Source organism: Pisolithus orientalis, assembly GCF_024613125.1.
Source record: "Pisolithus orientalis strain OTSU chromosome Unknown F5J12scaffold_11, whole genome shotgun sequence".
Taxonomy (NCBI): domain Eukaryota; kingdom Fungi; phylum Basidiomycota; class Agaricomycetes; order Boletales; family Pisolithaceae; genus Pisolithus; species Pisolithus orientalis.
The window spans coordinates 452,240-472,553 of NW_026260792.1; the positions used below are offsets into that span (position 1 = coordinate 452,240).

At 50.2% G+C, this 20,314-nt stretch overlaps 5 protein-coding genes across 5 annotated transcripts; 1 reads left to right on the top strand and 4 right to left on the bottom strand.

The window, feature by feature from the left end:
- Window positions 1-191: 191 nt before the first annotated feature.
- On the bottom strand, window positions 192-2,215 carry F5J12DRAFT_935539 (uncharacterized protein; the record flags this gene model as incomplete). Its single annotated transcript, XM_051749618.1, has 12 exons — window positions 192-679; window positions 742-912; window positions 976-1,054; window positions 1,121-1,211; window positions 1,268-1,305; window positions 1,361-1,421; window positions 1,470-1,524; window positions 1,552-1,693; window positions 1,750-1,827; window positions 1,883-1,914; window positions 1,966-1,983; window positions 2,048-2,215. 12 exons carry the CDS (start codon window positions 2,213-2,215, stop codon window positions 572-574), a joined length of 1,041 nt encoding a protein of 346 aa, XP_051600814.1. The 3' UTR covers window positions 192-571.
- F5J12DRAFT_825612 (uncharacterized protein) lies at window positions 2,043-2,784 on the bottom strand. The gene is made up of 2 exons (XM_051745485.1): window positions 2,494-2,784; window positions 2,043-2,434 (listed from the first exon to the last, which is right to left on the bottom strand). The coding sequence occupies exons 1-2, from the start codon at window positions 2,711-2,713 to the stop codon at window positions 2,421-2,423; spliced, it is 234 nt and encodes a 77-aa protein (XP_051600815.1). The 5' UTR covers window positions 2,714-2,784; the 3' UTR covers window positions 2,043-2,420.
- Window positions 2,785-2,967: 183 nt separating this feature from the next.
- On the top strand, window positions 2,968-3,660 carry F5J12DRAFT_52487 (uncharacterized protein). Its single transcript, XM_051739871.1, has 2 exons — window positions 2,968-3,237; window positions 3,291-3,660. The coding sequence occupies exons 1-2, from the start codon at window positions 3,068-3,070 to the stop codon at window positions 3,511-3,513; spliced, it is 393 nt and encodes a 130-aa protein (XP_051600816.1). The 5' UTR covers window positions 2,968-3,067; the 3' UTR covers window positions 3,514-3,660.
- Window positions 3,661-8,429: 4,769 nt separating this feature from the next.
- On the bottom strand, window positions 8,430-10,453 carry F5J12DRAFT_912565 (uncharacterized protein; the record flags this gene model as incomplete). The annotated part of the gene is made up of 4 exons (XM_051749074.1): window positions 10,073-10,453; window positions 9,918-10,020; window positions 9,260-9,861; window positions 8,430-9,162 (listed from the first exon to the last, which is right to left on the bottom strand). Exons 1-4 carry the CDS (start codon window positions 10,270-10,272, stop codon window positions 8,430-8,432), a joined length of 1,638 nt encoding a protein of 545 aa, XP_051600817.1. The 5' UTR covers window positions 10,273-10,453.
- An 8,499-nt stretch (window positions 10,454-18,952) lies between these two features.
- On the bottom strand, window positions 18,953-19,358 carry F5J12DRAFT_891916 (multicopper oxidase; the record flags this gene model as incomplete). Its single annotated transcript, XM_051747529.1, has 2 exons — window positions 18,953-19,283; window positions 19,339-19,358. The coding sequence occupies 2 exons, from the start codon at window positions 19,356-19,358 to the stop codon at window positions 18,953-18,955; spliced, it is 351 nt and encodes a 116-aa protein (XP_051600818.1).
- Between the last annotated feature and the right edge of the window lie 956 nt (window positions 19,359-20,314).

Below are 20,314 nucleotides of genomic sequence, written 5' to 3' on the forward strand. Positions count from 1 at the left end.
ACGGTAGCGCGCAGTTCACAAGAGAAGACAAACGTGGTGCATACATACCATATGAAGCCTACCGTTGTCATATTCAAAGCTATTATAAGTTATTCGAAGACATGAATGGTCGTGAGTTTCCTCTGGGAACTGGCTGTAACCGGAAGGAGCTAGAAGACCATCTCCATGCGCAGCTGCATTTGAAGAAGGTTTATGTGTGCGCGAACTATTTACCCTTCTGCCAAAAATGTCCCGGGGGCTTGGACATCTCTAGCCTTGGCCCAATCGGTCCATCCTTTGAAGTCGGGAACCTGATACCGTCACAGCTGGAAATCAATATCCCCGACTCGCAGACTTGCGAGTGCCGTTAGACTTGTACGCAGCTTGAATGATGCGAATCTTTTCATGCAGCTTGTAAGTCTTGTGGTAGTTCCATTTACCATACTCTACGTGGGTACTTGGGCGGGTGAACTCGTGATGGTGTGCCTGCATCTCGCGCAGGCCGCCCTTGGAAAACATACATGACCGGATGTCCATTGCATTCAGTGATAAAAAATTAGGGTTCTCGCTCTCTCTCCTCCATCTTTATCGGTCATTCTTCAGACACTGAGTCTCTGTGCGTCAACAAGCCTTCCTCGAGTGAGGGCTCCCCTGATTCGAGAGCCACATTGGGCTCTTGACCTTGCTTCTGCTTGGTAAACTACAGGTTGGGCCTGTCAAAGGCCCCATACCAAGCAACGGAGAGAAGTGATGCCAACTCACTACAATGTAAATCGCACAAGTCATGATAATCCCGGTCCCAAGGAGTGACAAGAAACTTGGCACGGTCTTGAAAAAGATAATCTCTAATACATTAGCAAAGATCACCTGGACGTAGACTCCCATCGTTCCACGAGCGGCGGTCTCGCGCTGAAGTCCCATTGTCAAGCACATCTGCGATCCGTCATCCCATTAGAGTTAAATTGTCTCATCAAACCGCGGCAAATTGTATCATACCTGTGCAATGAAACCAAACACACCTATCAATAACAGCAGTGCACTCCACTCCCACTGCGTTGGGTATACCATAAATTCCCTGGAAAAAAACAATCTACAGAATAGGAGCTTGCGACACCATACAGTAACCAGCAGAGGAACCTACCCAAATGTCGACACTATGACACTCCACAAGGAGAAGTAAGCCATTGAGTGCATTGCGTGTGCTCGTGTTCCGATGGCGCGAATCGCAATCACTTTTACACGGCACTCGAAACTTAGTCGCAAAATCAATAAGTTGGAACGAACGCACTTGCGAATGCGGCTATTGTTATACCCATCACTAGCACCCTGAAATCAAGTGAAACGTGAACCGCAGCGAGACATGAAGGAAACCCTATCATACAAGGTGGCACGGAACCTGTCTCCCGCGCTAGCATATACTGTAGGTTCCTCGAGTTCTGGATCTCTGGCACTTTCAAACAGAAAGGGGGGCCTCGCGATCAAGACGACACCAAAGAGACTGCAAACTGCACCACAGCTGACTGTAAGTGAAACAAGCAAATACCTCTACAGGAGGCACTGACATGACGCAACAGCCTCCCTTTTTGAATAGGTTTCCCCTAGAAACAGACGACCTGCTATTCCCGTGAATATAGGCCCGACAAAAGTCAGGACAGTGACGTCTCCCAGCGAGAGGTATTGGAGTGCATAATAAATGCCAAAGAGCCCGAAAAATCTAAAAATTTACCGCACTCATTGGTTCTGTTTCATGCCTTTGGAATCCGAGCCTACCCAGCAACGCCTCGACACACCAAGAGCGGCCTAACTTCCTTCGGTCCAAGAAACGGATCCGGAATCCTTGCGGCAATCCTACGTCACGCAGTTGACAGTCAGCCGAAGACGCCATTGATACTGGAAGCCGCACATGTATATCTCGCAGCAAATGAACGTGATAGCCTAACACTCGAGGTTAGCGCGACAGGAGTTAATCAAGGGCAAGCACTATACCATGCGAACGATCACAAGCTACAAGGCCGTCAACGCAGGTAGATCAAGCCAAGTGCCGGACGGCAATATCAGTACCACTCACCTCAAACGCGGGAACCGGTGGGTCTAACTGGTTCAATACTTTGACGGCGACGTTCATGAACGAAAAGAACACCTGCGAGAGCATGACGAGTAGAAGACCGATATTGCTGCGCACGCATCCGACAATGTTCCCTTGGATGGTGCTATGATACTCTCTCCACTGCATCATGCTGGAATGTATTAAGGACAAACGCGTATGGCAGAAAGAACCTGATCATGTACCACCTAGTTGTCGTCTTGGACCCCTGCACGTTGATACCCTCTTGGACAGGATCTTGTGCAAGGGCAGTGTACGCATTCTCCGAGCTCGTGCTCATGGTCGTCTTGTATGTGATCACTGTGTTATCAGTTGAGTTTTACTGTGTCCATGGGTCCTACGGGCCGGCTGCTAGTTGGAGCGTGCGCTTGATTACTCATGCAGTGGCGTATAGAAAAGACATCTCTCACGAAACTGTGCCAAAACGACCGACAGAGCCGATGAGTTTATCCTCATGAGTTCTCCTTTGCCATCGTGCTGTATCCCAATGCACGAAGACAAAACCTCGATCAGACCCCTGAAGGATGAATTCGTAAACTTACTATGTTTGTCTACTTGCGAAACACCTGAAAGCAGCGCATTTGAAGTCCCTACCACAACGATCGTCATAAACATCTTCGTTTGGTGCATCTTTCACTCCGTCCACCGAGCTCCTAGGAATGCAATTTGGATTGGCCCGTCAAGTAAAATAGAGAGAAGAGCAGATCTCCGTCTCCGACGAACCACGTGGATACGAGATCGAGCTAATACGTTCACAAAGCATCGTGCCTTTCGAAAATCCTAAAGCTTTCAGGTTGTCCGAGTCTCCATTCGCCTCACAAGGAAGTTGATTTGGGATATTCCCCATGTCAACTCGCGAGAGGTGGTCGGACGAAGCAAACACTGAAGCTCAGGCAGCAAAAGAACCCGACCATTGAACCGCGAGGCAGAAGACGATCGCGCTCTAGTAACAGCGTATTAAACGAGGCCTGTGGCACCAGCGAAATGGCAGTAGCTCGGAGGGCAATTGCCAGACGAGAACTTCACTGGCAGAGGTGGAAATCGTCTACTCTCACCCTACTGATCATGGCCTTACCACCAATAAAGTTAACGCCATGCCACTTTAGCAAGACCGCATTATCACAAACTCACACGGCTCCTACTCGCCTCCTTTGGTTAGATAACGATTAATCGTGTGTTTGCTAAGTCCACTGATGGTACGGGCCAGGTCAAATATATACTTCCTTCTGGGAGTACATAGTATTGCAGGTCAACCTGTTTGGGAATGTAGGACCCGTCTCGGAGTCCAGTCAGCGTGTCAATCACGAACATTGCAGACGTTTACACGAAGCATTCGTGTGGAACCGTCGTTAAGTCACCTTGATGGTTGTGAGTGGCATCAGCTTGCAGAGGATAGTTCGAACCCTAGAGGCAGTACTAATCGATGTTAGTACTAGCCACTGAACTCAAACTAGACATGGTGCAACCCACACGTACAGTATCACTTCGTGACTGCAGTCTTCCCACCGAATGACAGTGATGCGTACGTACGCCGTGTTGAGACGTGTGAAGGCCAGGCCGCCCGCTGTAGCGGTCATAACTTATTGATCAGTCTAACGGATTGTCCCCCACTCAAGGGCAGCACCTCAACTACCGCCTTCCGACTCAGATTCACCTCAAGCAAACACTTCGCGAGCTGAACCAGTACTACGGTTGCGAGCAGTAGAAGCAATGTACTTGTTCATTATCTATTCTTGTGCAGAATCAGGGACACTATATACAGTACCAACTCCATGCAGTAGGTATCACTCATCGAAGTAACCGCTGGAACCAATGGCCGCTAGAGTGATGATTTAGCAAAATAACTGTAGTGGTATATAAATCTTGTAGTGCTCTCTCCTTGATCTTTACTGGTCTTTCTTCAGATACTGAGTTCCTGTGTGTCAACAAGCCTTCCTCGAGTGTGGACTCCCCAGACTCGAGAGCTACCTTAGGCTCTCGCTGTTGTTTTGCTTGTTAAGCTATATGTGGGGTGGGCCAACGACCTCATGCCTACACAGCGAGAGGTGATTCCGACTCACCGCAATATAAATCGCACAGGTCACGATAATCCCGGTCCCGTGAAATGATAAGAAAGATGGCACAGGTCTTGAAAAAAGAAAAAAAAAAGATCTCTAGTACATTAACAAAGATCACCTGGACGTAGGCTTCCCGGTCACTCCATAAGCAGCGGTCTCGCATTGAAGTCCCATTGTCAAGCATATCTACGAACCCATTAGAGCTAGTCTACGCCATCAAACCACGGCAAAATGTATCGTACCCCTGCGATGAAGCCACACACCTATCAATAGCTGTACAAGCCACTCCCATTGCGTTGGGTATACCATAGGTTCCCCGGGAAAAAAAATTTTTTTTTGTGGAATAGGAAGTTGCGATACCATATAGTAACGAGCAGAGGAACCTACACAATTGTCGATACTACGACACACCACAAGGAGAAGTAAGCGCTTAAGCCATCGAGTGCATCACACGTCACATGTACTCGTGTTCCGATGGCACGAACCGCAATCACTTTTATACGGCACTCAACACTTGATCGCAAAATCAATAAGTGGGAATGAACACGACTTGCGAATGAGACCGTCAGTACACCCATCGCTAGCGCCCCGCAATCCAAGTGAAATGTGAACCGCAGCGAGATATGAAAGAGGCTACATCATACAAGGTGAGATGCAACCCGTCCCCCACGCCACGTTGTCGATTCGCGAAAGGGGTACGGGACAACCAACAAGAAAGCAGTGTACCTGAAGCCCCTATTACGATGATCGTCGTAGATATATTCGTTTGTTGATTTACCCGCATCCACCCAACTGCTGGGATAATAGGAAGAAGAACGGAACCCCGCCTCTGACAGAGCATATGAATAGGAGATCGAGCTAATACGTTCACGAAGCATCGTGGCCTCCGAGTTTTCGGGCTATCTGGGTCTCGATGCGCGTCACAAGGTAATCTGGAATTAATCCCCACATCAGGTGGAAAGGGATAGGTGCACATAAGGGCAATGGTCACGGGCGTGTTTCCATAGCAAAGGTGAGATTTCCTCACAGCTGTCAGGTCCACCCGCACCCTACAGATCATGCAGTGGCGAGGTATTACTGATTTTTGCCCACCGCGCTGAATCGGCGCCCAGAAAGAACACATGATGAAACCTAACAGCAAATAAAGTTAACGCTGTGCCACTTTGGCAAGACCGCGTACTCGCCTCCTTTGGTTAGATGACGATTAATGGTGCGTTTGCCAAGTCCACTATCAACGTTCCCGGTGTGCCAATAAGTAGTCCTTACATCGACATAGCATCCCAGGTCAACCCATTTGGGAATGTGAGTCCCTTATTCCCTGGTCATTCTGGCTTGGCCGATGACACAGGTATGCCAACCACGGAGATTACAGGCGTTCACATAAAGGAGTCATATAGAATTGTCGTTAAGCTGCCTTGATGGTTGTAAGTGGAGTGGCATCAACCTGAGGATATAGTTCGGATAGTGACAGTGTGTCATCACACAGCGAGTTTTCCACTATATAGTACAGTATGTCAATCTCACACTTAGAGTTTGCGATGGAATCCCTAGCTTGGAGTTTAGATCCTTCAAAACTGAGCAAATGCATGGAAAAGGATCTAAACTTCAAGTTTGTGATGGCATACTGAAAAAATTTGTACTCTAAGTGTGAGATTGACATATTGTCTTACATATAACAGGGTACTATATAGTGGAAAATTCCCTGTGTCAATGTTAGTGCTAGCCACTGAACCCAAACCATACATGGTGCACCTCCCACACACGTATATCATCTTTTGATGACGCTGTGATCTTCCCACCGAACGACAAAGGGTGGCCTCGGTGCGTACGTACTACGCCGTGTCGGGACGTGTGAAGGCTACTAGGCTGGCCGCCATTACGTACCTTGCTAGACTTGTCCGCCGCATTGAGCGTCACATCGGTCCGGTGGGTTCTCTTCCGGGTAGTGCCACAAGGCAAGTTCAAGTCGTCCTAACCCAAGGGCGTCACCTCAGCTTCCGACTCGGATCTACTTCAAGCAAACACTTCGGGAACAAGCCTTTGTAAAGTTACCGATCATTAGACGAATGATTTCTGTTTACCGGTGGAACGGGTCGGTATTGAATATTGAACCATTGATTTGGACATGGCACTCATCTGTTCTACCAATTAGTCTAAATGTTCTATGTGACCTCAGCAGGTATCACACTCTTTGAGGGCGCAGCGTTCCCATGCTTGCTTTCCTCGCAGTGCCTGCGTAGAACGCTCCGTAATAGCGCTCCCCGTCAGCGTTCGCAAGTCTATTCGAGCACAGCATATCAGTCAAGAGATCTGACGAGTGCGAACCCGACGTCGACCCCAAAGTATCAATATGAATTAACAGGGAATGCCCACAGTCCCAACTTGATCTTCATGATATGGCGCATGGACCAGTTGGCCAGGCATCAAGGCACCTACGCGAAAAGATTATTCTCAGACTTCGTCATACACGATCCACGGACAGGGTTGACGGAGTCGCAAGTGGTGTTTGAACGTCTACGAACCAACTTGGCAGTTCCTCACCCCGAAACTGTCCCCCTCTGTCGCGGAGGAGGCGTGCGGGCACCGCATGAACATCCACGCGGGCTCGTCGGTGGCTTGCCACGATATATATACATATGACAAACAGATTTTCTACTCCTGCGCTGCACAGGCACATACTGTAAAACCTCCGACGCTGCTGCGAGCGTTGACGGGAACAGCATATATACAATGTTCAAATGTTCACGCTGACATGTGCCTCTTTTCCAACGTCGAGAACTCATAGTTCATCCCCCCCTCACACGACCTCCGCCAATACATTCAACAACCCGACATGACCCGCAAGAATTCCGTGTGACGCAGTAGGGCGCCGTCCACAAAGGCTCACATACCATATGAAGTCTACCCTACCGTTGCCATATGTATTCGAAGCTGTAATAAGTGTTATTCGAAGACATGAATGGTCGCGAGTTTCCTCTCACATTTCACATTGTGACGTGGCGCCAAATTTAATACCCCCTATCTCTTGGAAGTAGTCTAAGTGTGCCTGGCGTTTTCCGGGCCCCCAGCCCCATCGCAACGCATGACAATGTGGGAAGTGGCTGAAACTGGAAGGCCGCCATCTCCATGCGCAGCTGGATTTGAGGAAGTGTCTTTCTGTGTGCGCAATTTATTTATCCCTCTGCCAAAAAATGCCCCGAAGGCTCCCGAGGGCCAGGCCCAATGCGGGTATTGTAGTGACATGAGTGAAGTGTTGGAAGTGTGTGCTACTGCAGATCGTTTGATCGACAGGAGTAAATGTCCCTCATCACCGCGATCAAATTGCAACTTTGTAAGTACAGGTGTCAAAAATGTCGCACAGCCAAATTTCTCCGAGCTGTCGGCATCTATCGTTGTGCCATCCTTACAATATCCGGAAATCACCATCCAGGTGTCCTGCATCAGGCTTACGACTGGAATATTACATTCTATACACGATCGAACGGAAAGGCGACAACTCGGTTCTTTCTAACATATATCAGTACGGTATGTATATAGGTCAGTGCGAAAACTACTTCTTCCCACCGCCGTCCTGCAGGCCCGCCTGCTGACGAGGGTTTTGACACGTTCAGAATGAGGGTGATGGCGAAAAGAAAGGTATACAGCAGAGGGGAGATGACTATTAGCCCTCCTCTAGAATTAGCAGCGACGGTGGCGAAGAAGCGGTCGGAGGGCAGCCTGCCGCAAATCGTATATTGACTCCAGGATGATTCGTGTTTCTTTTGGGGGCGCTTACAGAACGAACCGTCAATAGCAAGAGAATGCGATGTCGGTGCCGCCCGAGTTAAGATAGCAACGCCAATGTAGCGTAGGAAAGGTAGCGCAAGTGCCGGAGTGCAATCGCAATGAACCAGGACGACCGGGGAGAATGATGGAGGCTGAGCATGTGCAGTACTATAGTAAAAGACAAGACCGAAAAAAAAAAAAAAAAACGAAGAAAGCAGGATCAGATGAGGGGTTGAGTTGGAAGCGAGAAGCAGAGCGGTGAGACGAGAAGAGAAGCCAAAAAATAAACAGAATTCGATGTTCTAAAGCACTACTTTTGAATCGACGGGCATCCAAGACCTAGCACCTTGATACCAGAAGGAGTGAACTCCGCAGTCGTCGCGGTGTAGATACACCACGTAACGTAAGAGGAGGGGTACCAGGCAGCCGGTCGCATGAGACAGAAAACCCCACCGATAAGACAAAGTATTAACTGCCAGATATCATCCACGGTGAACTCCAGAATTAGCCCAAACCGGACGACGTCATATTTGAGCGGTGGCATCAGCAGACGCCGCGTACGCCAGCTGCACCTGGATCTGCATAGCTTGTTGCTGAGCTCGCATATACTGATGTTGGGCAGAGGTATACATCATCTGTTGTTGGTACTGCTGAGCGTACGTCGGCGTCGAGGGAGTGACAGGTGTTGTCTGGCCACTAGCCATCGGTGTCGACTGTCGCGAACTTGCGGCGCTCGAGTTCTTGTGAGCGTGTTGCAGACACTCGTGCTGTCCGCTCGCAAGTAGGCTCAGGCCAATCGCCCCGTGCTCGCCAGAATGTTGGTAGTGATACCGCAGTCCGTTCATGTTTTTGTACCGCCGCTGGCAGTCACCAATCCCACACGCGAATGGCCGAAGCCGGCGCTCTGCTTCACGTTCCACTTCACGCAGTTCACCCTCGCTGATCATATTGTCCTCATCTCCTGCGGCTTCCCGAGCGGAGCGCTTGCTGGCAAGTAGCGCTTGCACCTGCTCGAGGTCTTTCGGCGGCGCAAAGTTACAACTGCCATGCGTCATGTGATACTTCAAGCCATTGGCTTGCTTGTAACTCTTGTTGCAATTAGGTTTCGGGCAACGGAACGGCTTCGATAGCAGGAGTGATGATGCGGGACGAGAAAGGGTTATACTTGCACGGGGACTCGTTTGTTGGGACGTCGCCTTGGAAGGGGCGGAGGAATCTCTCGACGACTGAGTAGTCGAGGGGGCGGAACTGCGAGTGCTACCCGATGGTGACGGTACACGAGAGGCGGTGGGTGTGTTCGTGGGAGTATTGGTCGCAGAAAACACAAGGGCGGGAGGGATGCAACTGTACGGACTAGGCAGGCTCTTGGGCGCTAGGAGTAGCAACGGGGAGGTGTTCGTCAGATACGGGCAGTGGAGCGGCGCCAGGCATAGATGACGAGTAATCGGAATAACCCGCGTAGCCATTAAATGGTTCCGTGTTGTTAGAAGGGCTATTCCTTGATGGTGGGAACACCGCTATCGAGTGACCATGTATGGAACGCGTTGGTATGGTTGTGGTGTCAAACGCCGAAACAAGCATATGTTGCGAGCCATCCTTGCCCAAGTGGGGGAACGAGTGTGACGGATGTGACGACAGGGGCGTTGTAAGGGGCGTATCGGGTGGGGTCGGGCCACCCGAAGATGGTGAACTAGAGTGATCGACATCAAGCTCCATATCATCTGGATCGAAACCGCCTTGATTGTAAGAGGCCGCGGGCGGCTGGGTACTCGTCTCAGGGAAGTATGAGATGTGCTGGGTGCGGATAGGTTGCGGTTGATGGGCAACGGGTTGTGCGGCCATCCTTGGATGAGGCTGGCCAAACTGGTCGACGACGACGACATGGACCTCCTCGAAATGCTGTACGAGGCCATGGAGGTCGTCTATCTGAAGACCGCAGCAAGAGTAGTTCTTACACTGCATCCAAGGGGGATGAGTCGAGTGAGGAGCGAGGGGGAGGAATGCTGACTCACCAGTTCGTCCTCGCGATCGAAGGCGCCGAGTGCGGCGTTGAGGATAGAACCTCGGTCGCTCTCTATGGAAGAGGACATCTTGTCGCACCTGAAGTCACTGGGACTGTGGGAGGTGTCAGTGGGGTCGCGTTGTCGTGTCAGGTTGAACGACTCACTCGAGTGGGCCGAGGAGCTGGCCAGGGGAGCAGCCGGGGTAGAATCGGCTGCCAAACGAACCCGGCTTCCAAGAGATGGGGGAGCCAATGAAGTAGGAGGCTGATATGGCGCTGTTTGGGACTGCGAATGGTTCTGGGAACATGTGGAAGTCGGAGGGATTAGGGGGCTGGCAAGCAATAGGTTGTGAAGTAGAGTGCATGACTGCGGGGGGGTAAGATAGGTGTACAGATGAGATTACAGAGGGATGCAAGGGGAGATGTACGGTAGAATGGTATACACCGGTGGGGACGTAGTTGTTGACGAGGATGACAAGGATGGCTGAGAGAGAGAGGAAGTCGAGGTGCTTCTCGTCCCGGGTCGCTGGTTTCGTGGCCTCTAATATTCAGACCCTCAACACCGCTGGCCAATCGCAGCCATTATCGGAATGAGTTCCCACGATTACATAAACCACCTGCACAGACCGATCACACCACAAACACACACAAACACCACCCGTCCCTTTGATCATGCCGGCACACAGCGGCACACTCCCCCGGTACTGCCACCGTCGGCTGACGCTAGCCGTCCTTGCTACGGACACATATTCCCCGTACCCCGTCCGCCATCACTGCCCATGCATGCACAGCGCTCGCCAAGGGGGATTGCTACTAGCAGTGACGTCCAATTTCCTAGTAGTAGTCTCCAGCCACTTCCAAATTGTCTGGCATCAATTTCAATTTCTTCCCCATAGTGATCGTCAGATCATCCTTGACATTCCCTTCCCATATATCAGAACGAATGTATGTTACTAGCCATAGTGGACTGCCCCTACATAGTAATTTCGCTAGCTTCACCTAGCCGAATCCGCCGACACCATCCAGACCGCAGGAACCATTCCCTATTCAACATCCAACTCAGCGAGGACACGAGATCTGAGGTTCACCTGTCAGGTGCTCACCACCCCCATGACCCACTCCTGCGACGTCTCGCACCACAGGGATTTGCCTTTAGCACACATGCCATCTGAGATCCGGCCCTAATAGCTCACCACCTGCCAGTGCTACGCCGCAACCGCGAGACAGCCTGCAATTCCCCCCGAGGCCCCTGTAATTGCACGTGGAACTTTCTCCGAGGCATGAGGTGTCGCACACTTTTCTCTGATATCGTACATTTGTAGAATGGACTCTCTGGAATCCGTAACAGAGATTGTGATCTTGAGGATTGGTGGTGCACCTGGTGTAGCACAGACCCTGCCAATGCCCAGAGAAAGTCGGAATTATCACTATTCGTGTACTGCGATCTCGCTACTACATTTCGCCGACTTGGTTCTAACTGCAGATCGCAACTAACTGACGCCCGCCATGTTGGGAGTTTGCCCCATTTGAAAATCGTATTGTTGCCACGAGCCAAGGGCCCCGAAAATGCCGCCGCATCTGCTCTCCCAGACTCACCGGAAGCCTGTCCCTCTACCGTTGTTTCAACTGTTTGAAACTCTTCCGGTCGTCCCGCAGGGGCGGTGGTATGTTGGCTCTTCAGGGTGACCCTTTCAAGTCCCTTCCCCTTTTCACGTCGTCCTTTCCTAACTCAAATCCCTGATCACAACAAATGGAAATTTAACTTGATTTCAAAATTGTCATGTCATCTCACTGTCATTCATGGGGAGTCAAAGACCCCCGCGGTGAGATACCAACCCGTCGCAGTACGTACCCACACCGAACCCAAGCAAATGGTTTCGGTTTCCGCGAATGTATGGACCTCAGCCCACAATCTCGTCAATCCACAGGGTTACCCTCATTGTGGGCGCAGTATATCCAATCATGACATCGCAAATTGCGAATGTCAGCCCACGTGCCTCGGGGCTCCCGTAATAATAATGGAGGAACTCGCGTCTAGTAAATACAACTATAACCTATTTGAACAGCGCGATACGACGACCGATAGACCTTACCTTGTATGTATTCCAGTTCTTCGCGGGTCCAACTATCACCCTGCACCAAGTGCGCAGTCGGCCTATCTGGTGGGGGTACACGTATATACATTGCTGAATGCAGGGCCTAAAATTATACTAGTCAGGCATTGATAAGCACGGAACATGCCTTGCATTATGATCGGTGCATACTCTCCTGATCCGTGCAGTCCTATCCTACGATTCCCATAGATTTCTCACTCGTCGATATAACCGGGTGCTGCGGTAGGGTGGGTATGGATAATCGTCATCTAATCTTGTGTGAAGCGACGGAACCGGAGGATCATAAGAAACGAGATACCGGATGTGGATGAATTGAATATGGAACGGAAGCCTGATCTTGCAAAGAAAAGGAACGCTGAATACCATGGTGTACACGGCAGCGCTCGATTGCTGGCCTCAAGAACGCGGCACAGGATTCATGATTACAGAACGTCCGACCGCACCACCAGATACTCGAATGCACCTGCCGAAAATCGTAGACTTGGAAAACGAATTTCTCCAGTCTCTCTCTGTCGTTCATCTCGGGCGCGACTCTAGATCCTCCCTTGTTGGATTACATTCCTTTCCGTGATCTCGGACAGCATTCGCAACCGTCGGTTCAACTGTTTGGAACAAATAAATACGCAGTTGAGTGGTCATGCCGGTTCGACTACAGTGAGGGGCGTGCGGGTTCGGCAACGAGAAAGTCGCCTGTCGCCTATAGCTAAGGTATGCACAGTATTAGGACAACTCCACGTCGTGGCCCCGGCAATGCACGCACATGGCTTCCGGTCACATACGGCGATCTAGCGAACCATTCAACCGCGACTCAGTCCTATTTGCCGACCTATGGGGAAAATATGCGTCCATGCGCTGCGCTGACTAACACGTACTCGCGATCGACCACACTGTGTAGAATGAAATTCGACCGGAATGCAATCTCGGACTAGAGCCGGTAGGCCCAGGCTCCCATGTTCGACAACCGCCGATTTGAAAGGTGCGGTTGCAAAGCTTGAACGACTTGTGCCCTCTTCATACGTACTCGGTGATCACTGGCACCATACAACCCGCACTACAACCCCATAGGCAGGAAGCCGAATGCCTATAGGCCAGCATCTGGAGCTTTACGTTTTCGTCTCGACTTCGACAATGCGTTATCCCCATAAGCGCTGGTGGTGCCGTTTCGCGATTTCATCAGCACCTATTAGCGGCGATGGAGATGGAGATGCCAAACTCTGAATGGCTACCGGAGAGTTTCGTTCCATTGAGTTCGTCATCTCCGTTCACAGCTGTAGCGCCAGACCAACTTACTCTTCCTGAGTTTGTAGGACTCTTGTGCCACAGGCCCTGATATGGGCAACTTGAACCGAAACCATAAGATGAAGGCAGTTCTCACCATCACTCACGACACCCGGTAACTCCCGTCTTACATACGTGGCATCGGCCCGGTGGACACCGTACGAGGTCTGCTATGTAAGCACACACACACTCAGGTATGTGTTCACACTATGTTCTTTGTAGACGACTTCGATACACATTGTCAGGGCCGTATTGCAATTTACTACGTCGAATTGATGGCTTGACGAAGACACGATGCACAGTAGTGTTATATGATTGGTTCCGTGCTAGATGTTAGTCTGCAGCTCACTAGACATTCTAACTCGCAAATGTTGCCAGCCAAGCAAACCTATGTGTCTATTGGTCTTTCTGATCGCGGGGGCTTCAGGCCTTAGGCGTGGCGTGCCCACGAAACCACTTGTCCGCAGATAGCTCAACTCGGCGATATCAGCTGTGCTATCGTGTCTCAGCCTCCCACACCTACCCTACCCTACTCAAGATCTCCGAGGAATTTTGCGAGAGGACGTCAGACCCTTCCTGCACAGTCGCACTCATTTTATCACATGCGATCGAGACAAGGTCGCATCATGATGCCATGTAAGGTTGAGCGTGAGTGAGTGTTCTACTTTGGATCTCACAACACGTAGTGATGAACAGGGTCTTCATATATTAGAGTTTTGATAGACGTGCTTTTATGGTGAAGTGCGTGTAAGTCCCATCCTAAAAGCGTCATGCGTGGCGTGCGCAAGGCATACGTGCGTACCTCCCAGCTCCTATTTTACTGCAAGAAAACACCACCATCAACTCGATGCTGTGCATACAGACCCGTATATGGCCAAGAAGCTATACTTCACGAACGAAGGCCGGACAGCAGTCGTATCATGCTCGCTCTCGGACCACCATCCCGTATCACGATGGTACGTTCCTCCGTTCACTACGGTCAACCTGTCATCACTCGAATTTCATTGCGGTAAAGCATAGCTTCGATAGCGGTCCCTGTACGCTTCTGTCGTCCAGTTGTTCCGGGCATGTCGGGAAGTTGTACTTTGAAAGGTATTCTGTTGCACCTTGAATCCGCGGAAAAACCTTTCCTCCACGTCTCGAGGCTTCGTGAGGTGGAGGGCATCTGGGTCTTGATCCGAGGAGCCGCTCGGAGTTTTGAGACCTCCTAACTGATTCAGTTATATATACGCCTTCAACTCCTATTTTCTCACTGTCTGTCTGGTATTGGCGTCGCCCTCCCCAATCGGCTGACGATGAAGAATGTATCATTTGTGTTGAGGAGAGAGCGCTATCGATGTACCAGTCAGCCCGATCCTGCTACTGAGCCGATATATGGTCCGATCCAAGACCCATTAATCTAATCAGCGCTTTGCTAGTGTTCGATCGATCACAGGTGATCAACGCTCAGCGCTCAGTCATTCGTCCGACCGGCGGTGGCCCCCAAGGGTTGTACGTACTGACAACTACGATTCCATAAGTGTTGTGGCTTCTATGGCTACGTTCCATGCTAGAAGTACTGTCAACCGAGAATATTGAGGATGGATTCAATGGATGCGTGTTATCTGGCCTCGAGGCGCTGTTGGGTATGCCGTTAGTTAGGGATGGCAGATTACAGCGGCCTCTTTCAGATTTCCGACCTCGTACTAGCTTTATCGACTGGTTACTTTTCATCGGCCCGCGGGTGGTTTAAGTAGATGACATGTTATTAGATCTGATGGGCGCGGAGATGATAGTAACTACAGAACTTTAAAACGTTATAGGACCTCCCTAATCCCTTTAGACGTACTATCCTTTATTGTGACCGGTTTGGGAAGACAGCCAAGATGGGCACTTTTCTGATGGGAAAAGGCATCCATGAACTTCCCCGTTTCCATGTGCGCGTAACTTTGACATGTCGTAAGTCTCCATAATAAGCTATGGACAGCTGTTGTCTGCCCAACGGTAAGTACATAATTCTGGAGGGTGCTTAGTATGTACTTACTAGTGGAACGGTTCAATCAGGGGCGGTCTGTTGTGGTCCCGTGGCGCACGGCGAGCTCATGTGTACATCTCATGCGTCTATCTCTGGTTAAATGGCGACCCAACGAATGGCATCCAAGTTCAGGGTGACAGACCAACTTCCGCGGGAGCGGTCCATCTGCTGCGGTCCTCCACCGAATGCGAAAGAGATCCTGGCATCCAACGGAGGCACAGGGACCTCGTGTCATGCACTTGTGCTATCATATAGCACCAGACAAACATGACCGAATGTGTGACACGATGGTCATGATGATGTCGAGCTGCGCATGTGCCGAAATTACGCCGAAGCAACACGACGCAGAAGGACAGCGCTGCGAAGTTCGAACTCTTCCCACCCACAGGATCACAGGAGGTCATGCACGGGTTGGCAAGGTCGATATTATGGCGTAGCGCCTCGAATGCGCGCCAACTATCGGGTCCGTAGAATTCAATAGTCGGGGAACTTGATAATGTGTCAGATCGGTACTGGCTCCATTCTTCGTTCCTTGCGGTGGAAAGGTGACCGCTGCAGTGGTTTGGATGTGGCGCACTATCATGCGACAGGTAAGTAATGCACAATTTTGGTTGAAATTTGGAGCGGCTACAACATTAGTTGACGGTTAGTAAGGTAGTTGTTTGTGCGCCGACGGGCAGCAGAAGGCACTTTATCAACAACAAACCTACATGCACTCGCATTCATTGAGGACTGGTGGACTAGTGATTACGTTAACTCGGGTTGAGATCATACCACACACAGGATGGACTCGAGAACGGGGTTATTGTCTGGTACGAGCCCAACGTACGAGGTGGTGGCAATCACCTTGGTCAGCCTGCTGTGTACAGAACGTTCCAACAGGTTCGAAGGTGATTTCGCTGGCGAGTAGCAGATCGCCGGCTCGCTGTCAACGTCATGCAAGATTTTAATGATGACCCTGACAAGTTGGACGTGTGCTGATACCGTCCCAGTCACCCTGGACCAAGGCACGTATGTTATATTGTAAAATCGCTGCCTGAGCCTGAGTGTATCTACTGAAAAAAAGATGTTAGAAAGTATGGACCCCGAACTACGACACAGATCGGTTCCGTGTGCTTGGTACTCCCTGGTCCAGGCCAAACAGCGTACTTACTCTGCGCCGTACTTACACTCCACTGCATCGATCAGATCATCCAATATACCCTGCGCCATTCAAGATCGACGTCATTGCTAGCGTGCCTTTAGATCTGGAAGAGACGCAACAACACTGTAGCATATATATGGTGTCGGTGGACAACCCAGGTTCACTGATAGGCTCCTCGCTTCCTGCACGGGATATTAGGCAGTACATTCCACCATACGCAGCAGGATTCTCATATTGTCTCAGCACTGCCGATAGGCTTACCTGCATTGTATAGGTGAAACCTACATTATGTACGCAAGGTTTGATGTCCCTCAGGAAGGGCTAACCTGGTCTGGTGATAGTGTTTGCAACGTCGATCTTTGATCCTCCGCAGCGTGTGGACTTCAGTCTGCATGTCTAGTAAGGCCTATTTATTATTCTGCGCTCCTACAATCACGACTGGTAACTTCGAACACCGAACCCTTCCTTACCCGGCACAGCACCGAAGCTAGCCACAACCGGGCTGACGGAAAGCAATATGTTACATCCCGTTTCCCCCGCATAGTGGCCTTGATAGTGGACAATTATTCCTCAGGGTGGTACTTCAAGAGGAATGAAGAAAGCAGCCCGTTGCGCGATGTTGAACCTGGTGTTACCTCGAATGTTACCGCCCAATTCTGAAGGGATAAGGGGACCCCCCACTACTAGCAGCGCGCACCATAACGAGTATCAGTTGACTTGTGCACTGCGAGAGTGGGTATGTAAGCAGGACGGGTCGTGTGTGGTGTGAAGTCGTCATACCTTACATCGTTTTGAATGTGGGAATCGGGATCCAAGCTTCCTCGAATAAGGAAATTCGTCATCAGAGATGATCAAGTCCCAACCTCAGCAGAGTCTGACAAAGGGACCAGAACGCTTGTCCGTTGGGTGGATCCATAGTACTGTGATCGTCCCTGCAGAAGACGAATAAAGCTCGTCGCAAGAGTGATAGGGAACAGCGCAGATGTTCCGGGTACTGTATGGGGCTACGAGCAGCAGCCAAAACATTCGGATGATGCAGTCACAAATGATTTAATATATCCGATACAGCAGCGAAGATACGATGTAGGCGGATGGCCACAGAGTAGGCCAAAGATTGGGGGTAGAGATCGTGGACTTGGGTATATCGCGCTATCAGTGCTGGTTTCGTTGAGGCCATGACTCATGGTATGTTGCGGTTATGGCGTTTACATCTACTCATCTACTGAATGCAGGCAATGTAATACTTCCACAAGTGCCACGTTCGTCTGTTTGCGGGTTTATTTAGTTCCCTCGAAGGTTTACCAGCTAAGGAGACACAGCGCTCCCGCTGGTAGGGATGTCATGCAAGATGATCCCAATCAAATCCATCCCATTCCTACAAGTTTGTCAACATAGCGCGCGCTAGTGGGTTCATAGTATATAGTCAATGAAGCCTTTCGTACTCTTGGGATGTCTGCATACGCGAGGGTAGCAATGAATGGATAGCATAAAGGTGCACGTACTACCACCGCTGATAAGAACCGTGATATCCACTTATGCTGCAATACCTTGTGAGGAGCACAGCTGGTACCGATACTCTGAAATACAGTTAACAATCTAACCACTACATTCGGAAGTCTTGTGACGAACCTGGAGTGGCTTTGCTTTCCTGAGCTTCAGCTGCTAATGGAACTTCTGCCATGACAATAGTAAATCCACTATTTAGTTATAGTTACAGCAGAAATGCTGACGATCTTCGTCTTTTCACTTACTTTTAAAGGCGCCAATCAATGCAACCTAGAGTCAAACCATGGTCAGGAAACATGAAAACGACATCTCACCAGAGGAAAAACCGAGGTACAGGTTTGTTGGTGGTGAAACGTATTGTTACGTTGTCATTCTGTGCCTGGCTACCAAGCGATATTGTATCCCTCCGCACCGGATTCACGTAGTTGTATGTGCTATTGCCCGCTACGCGGACGACATCGAATGTGCACTGAATTCATTTCTGAACAACACAACATGCAAGGGTGCAACTCATCCCATGGAGGTGTATAAGGTGCTATTTAGCACAGTTTCCAGTCAGTTTTCCGAAGGCAGATCACTTGAAGTTAACTTACCGGATCACCCAGCGCTCCCCCGACGGTGAGATCTGTTGCCGGAATACTAGTCTCGATCGTTTTGTGGGGTGGAAATTCGTAGACACTCCCGTTTGGGAGCAGTTGCGAAGGATTCTGAGCACCACTAAGAATTTGGAGCACGGGAAGTGGAGGGTCAACAAAGGCAACACCATCGGTGGTGTACACTCCTGAGCAGTGTTGATACCCGTGATGAGATTAATATTGACGTCCGCATTACCTTGCCCACGGATACCAGGTACACCACTGCCATGAAGAGGATGAAGAGTACTTTCATCAACGGCAGAACATATGGCCCTGGGTCCGTCGTGGGACCTTGAATCGGTGCACCACCATACCTCAGAACGGCCCGAGTTGAGTCCTCCGTCAAAGGTCTGATTAGGGAAATTGGACACAGATCGAATCCAGTAGTTGTCCACGGGTTGAGACGACGACTGAGTAGCGCTGGCCAGCATACACTGCAAGCGAGTCAACGATCACCGGTTCCACTTCGTTTCCGTCTGCTTCGATAATCGTCATGTCGTGGCCATCGATTGCGAAGTTAAACCACAGATCACAAGATGCCCCGATGATCCGGAACCGGCACCTCTGCCCCTGTGTGACATTAAGGACAGCGAGTGGTGAAGACGGACCACGTCCAAGTCCATTAATTAGTGTGGAATCCGGCGTGAAAGGAGGATTATACAGCAGCGGAGAAGGTTCGTGGTACCTATACAAGACGAAGGGAATTGAAAGAAATGTTTTGTAAGATACTAAAGACGAACCAGCCAGAAAGCACGGACATGGTCAATTCTATGATGTATCATTAGTTAAGCTCAGACGAATGAGGAAGTGACCATACCATCATCGACGTCATACATATCAGCAAGGAGATCGTCTGGATCATAGATAACCAGCGGTCCCCTTAATCCATCGCAGTATTGAGCCGGCACGTGCGAGTGATACCAGTACGTCCCGGCTTGGTCCGGTGCAGTGAACCTGTGCAAGAAGCTTCCGTTGGGTTGGATGGGGCACTAGGTAATCCATGCGGTTCCTCGGCCCAATTGGCCTCGCGCTGAAAGATACCGTGCCAATGCTAAAAGGCAAAAAGGGTCAATTCGTCTGATGCCATCAAAGAACGTCTAATCGTGAACTGGCGGTGCTTGTTGTGATGTCCATGGAGGCATCATTTAGTAGGTTAGTTATATTCGTCTCCCTTGGGTGGAGACATTAATTCCGAACACACAGGGAATGGGGAAATAAACCACATTTTTTGCGCCTGAATTGGAGGACCGGGGAATGTCCCACCGGCAAGAACAGTCCTTTAACGTTTCAAAATTAGGACATCCCAATATTCATAGGAGGACAACGTACGATCGAGGAAAGCCATCTGGTGCAATGTCCTTATTCACGACCTCGACGGTCGAGACGGGACCTAGGACACCTACCCTCTTGATGGGGCTCGGCGAAATTGGGGACCAACAACAGTTTCCATTACTAGGTAAAAGTTAACTAAACCAAACGCGAGTAGATGTGCCAGAGTGCGCCTGGTGACCACGGTAAGAATACCAGAAAAAGGCCAAGGCGGTTAGGCCTCACCCTCACTTTTGTAACGTCTCGGCTCGATGGATTCCGTCTGCTACAGCTTACTTCGTAAGCCGATGGACAACGTCGTTTCGAACAAGACACGATCCGTCCATCGTTCACGAATCCTCATACCGAGTGTTCGATGTCACAGTAATGATGCCACGGGCCATGTTA

Excerpts from the sequence above, each read along its gene's own strand:
- F5J12DRAFT_825612 (XM_051745485.1), bottom strand. The coding sequence starts at position 2,713 with ATGCACCAAACGAAGATGTTTATGACGATCGTTGTGGTAGGGACTTCA.
- F5J12DRAFT_52487 (XM_051739871.1), top strand. The coding sequence starts at position 3,068 with ATGGCAGTAGCTCGGAGGGCAATTGCCAGACGAGAACTTCACTGGCAG. Across the intron at positions 3,238-3,290 it reads GCTCCTACTCGCCTCCTTTG|GTCAAATATATACTTCCTTC; the intron begins GTTAGATAACGA and ends GGTACGGGCCAG.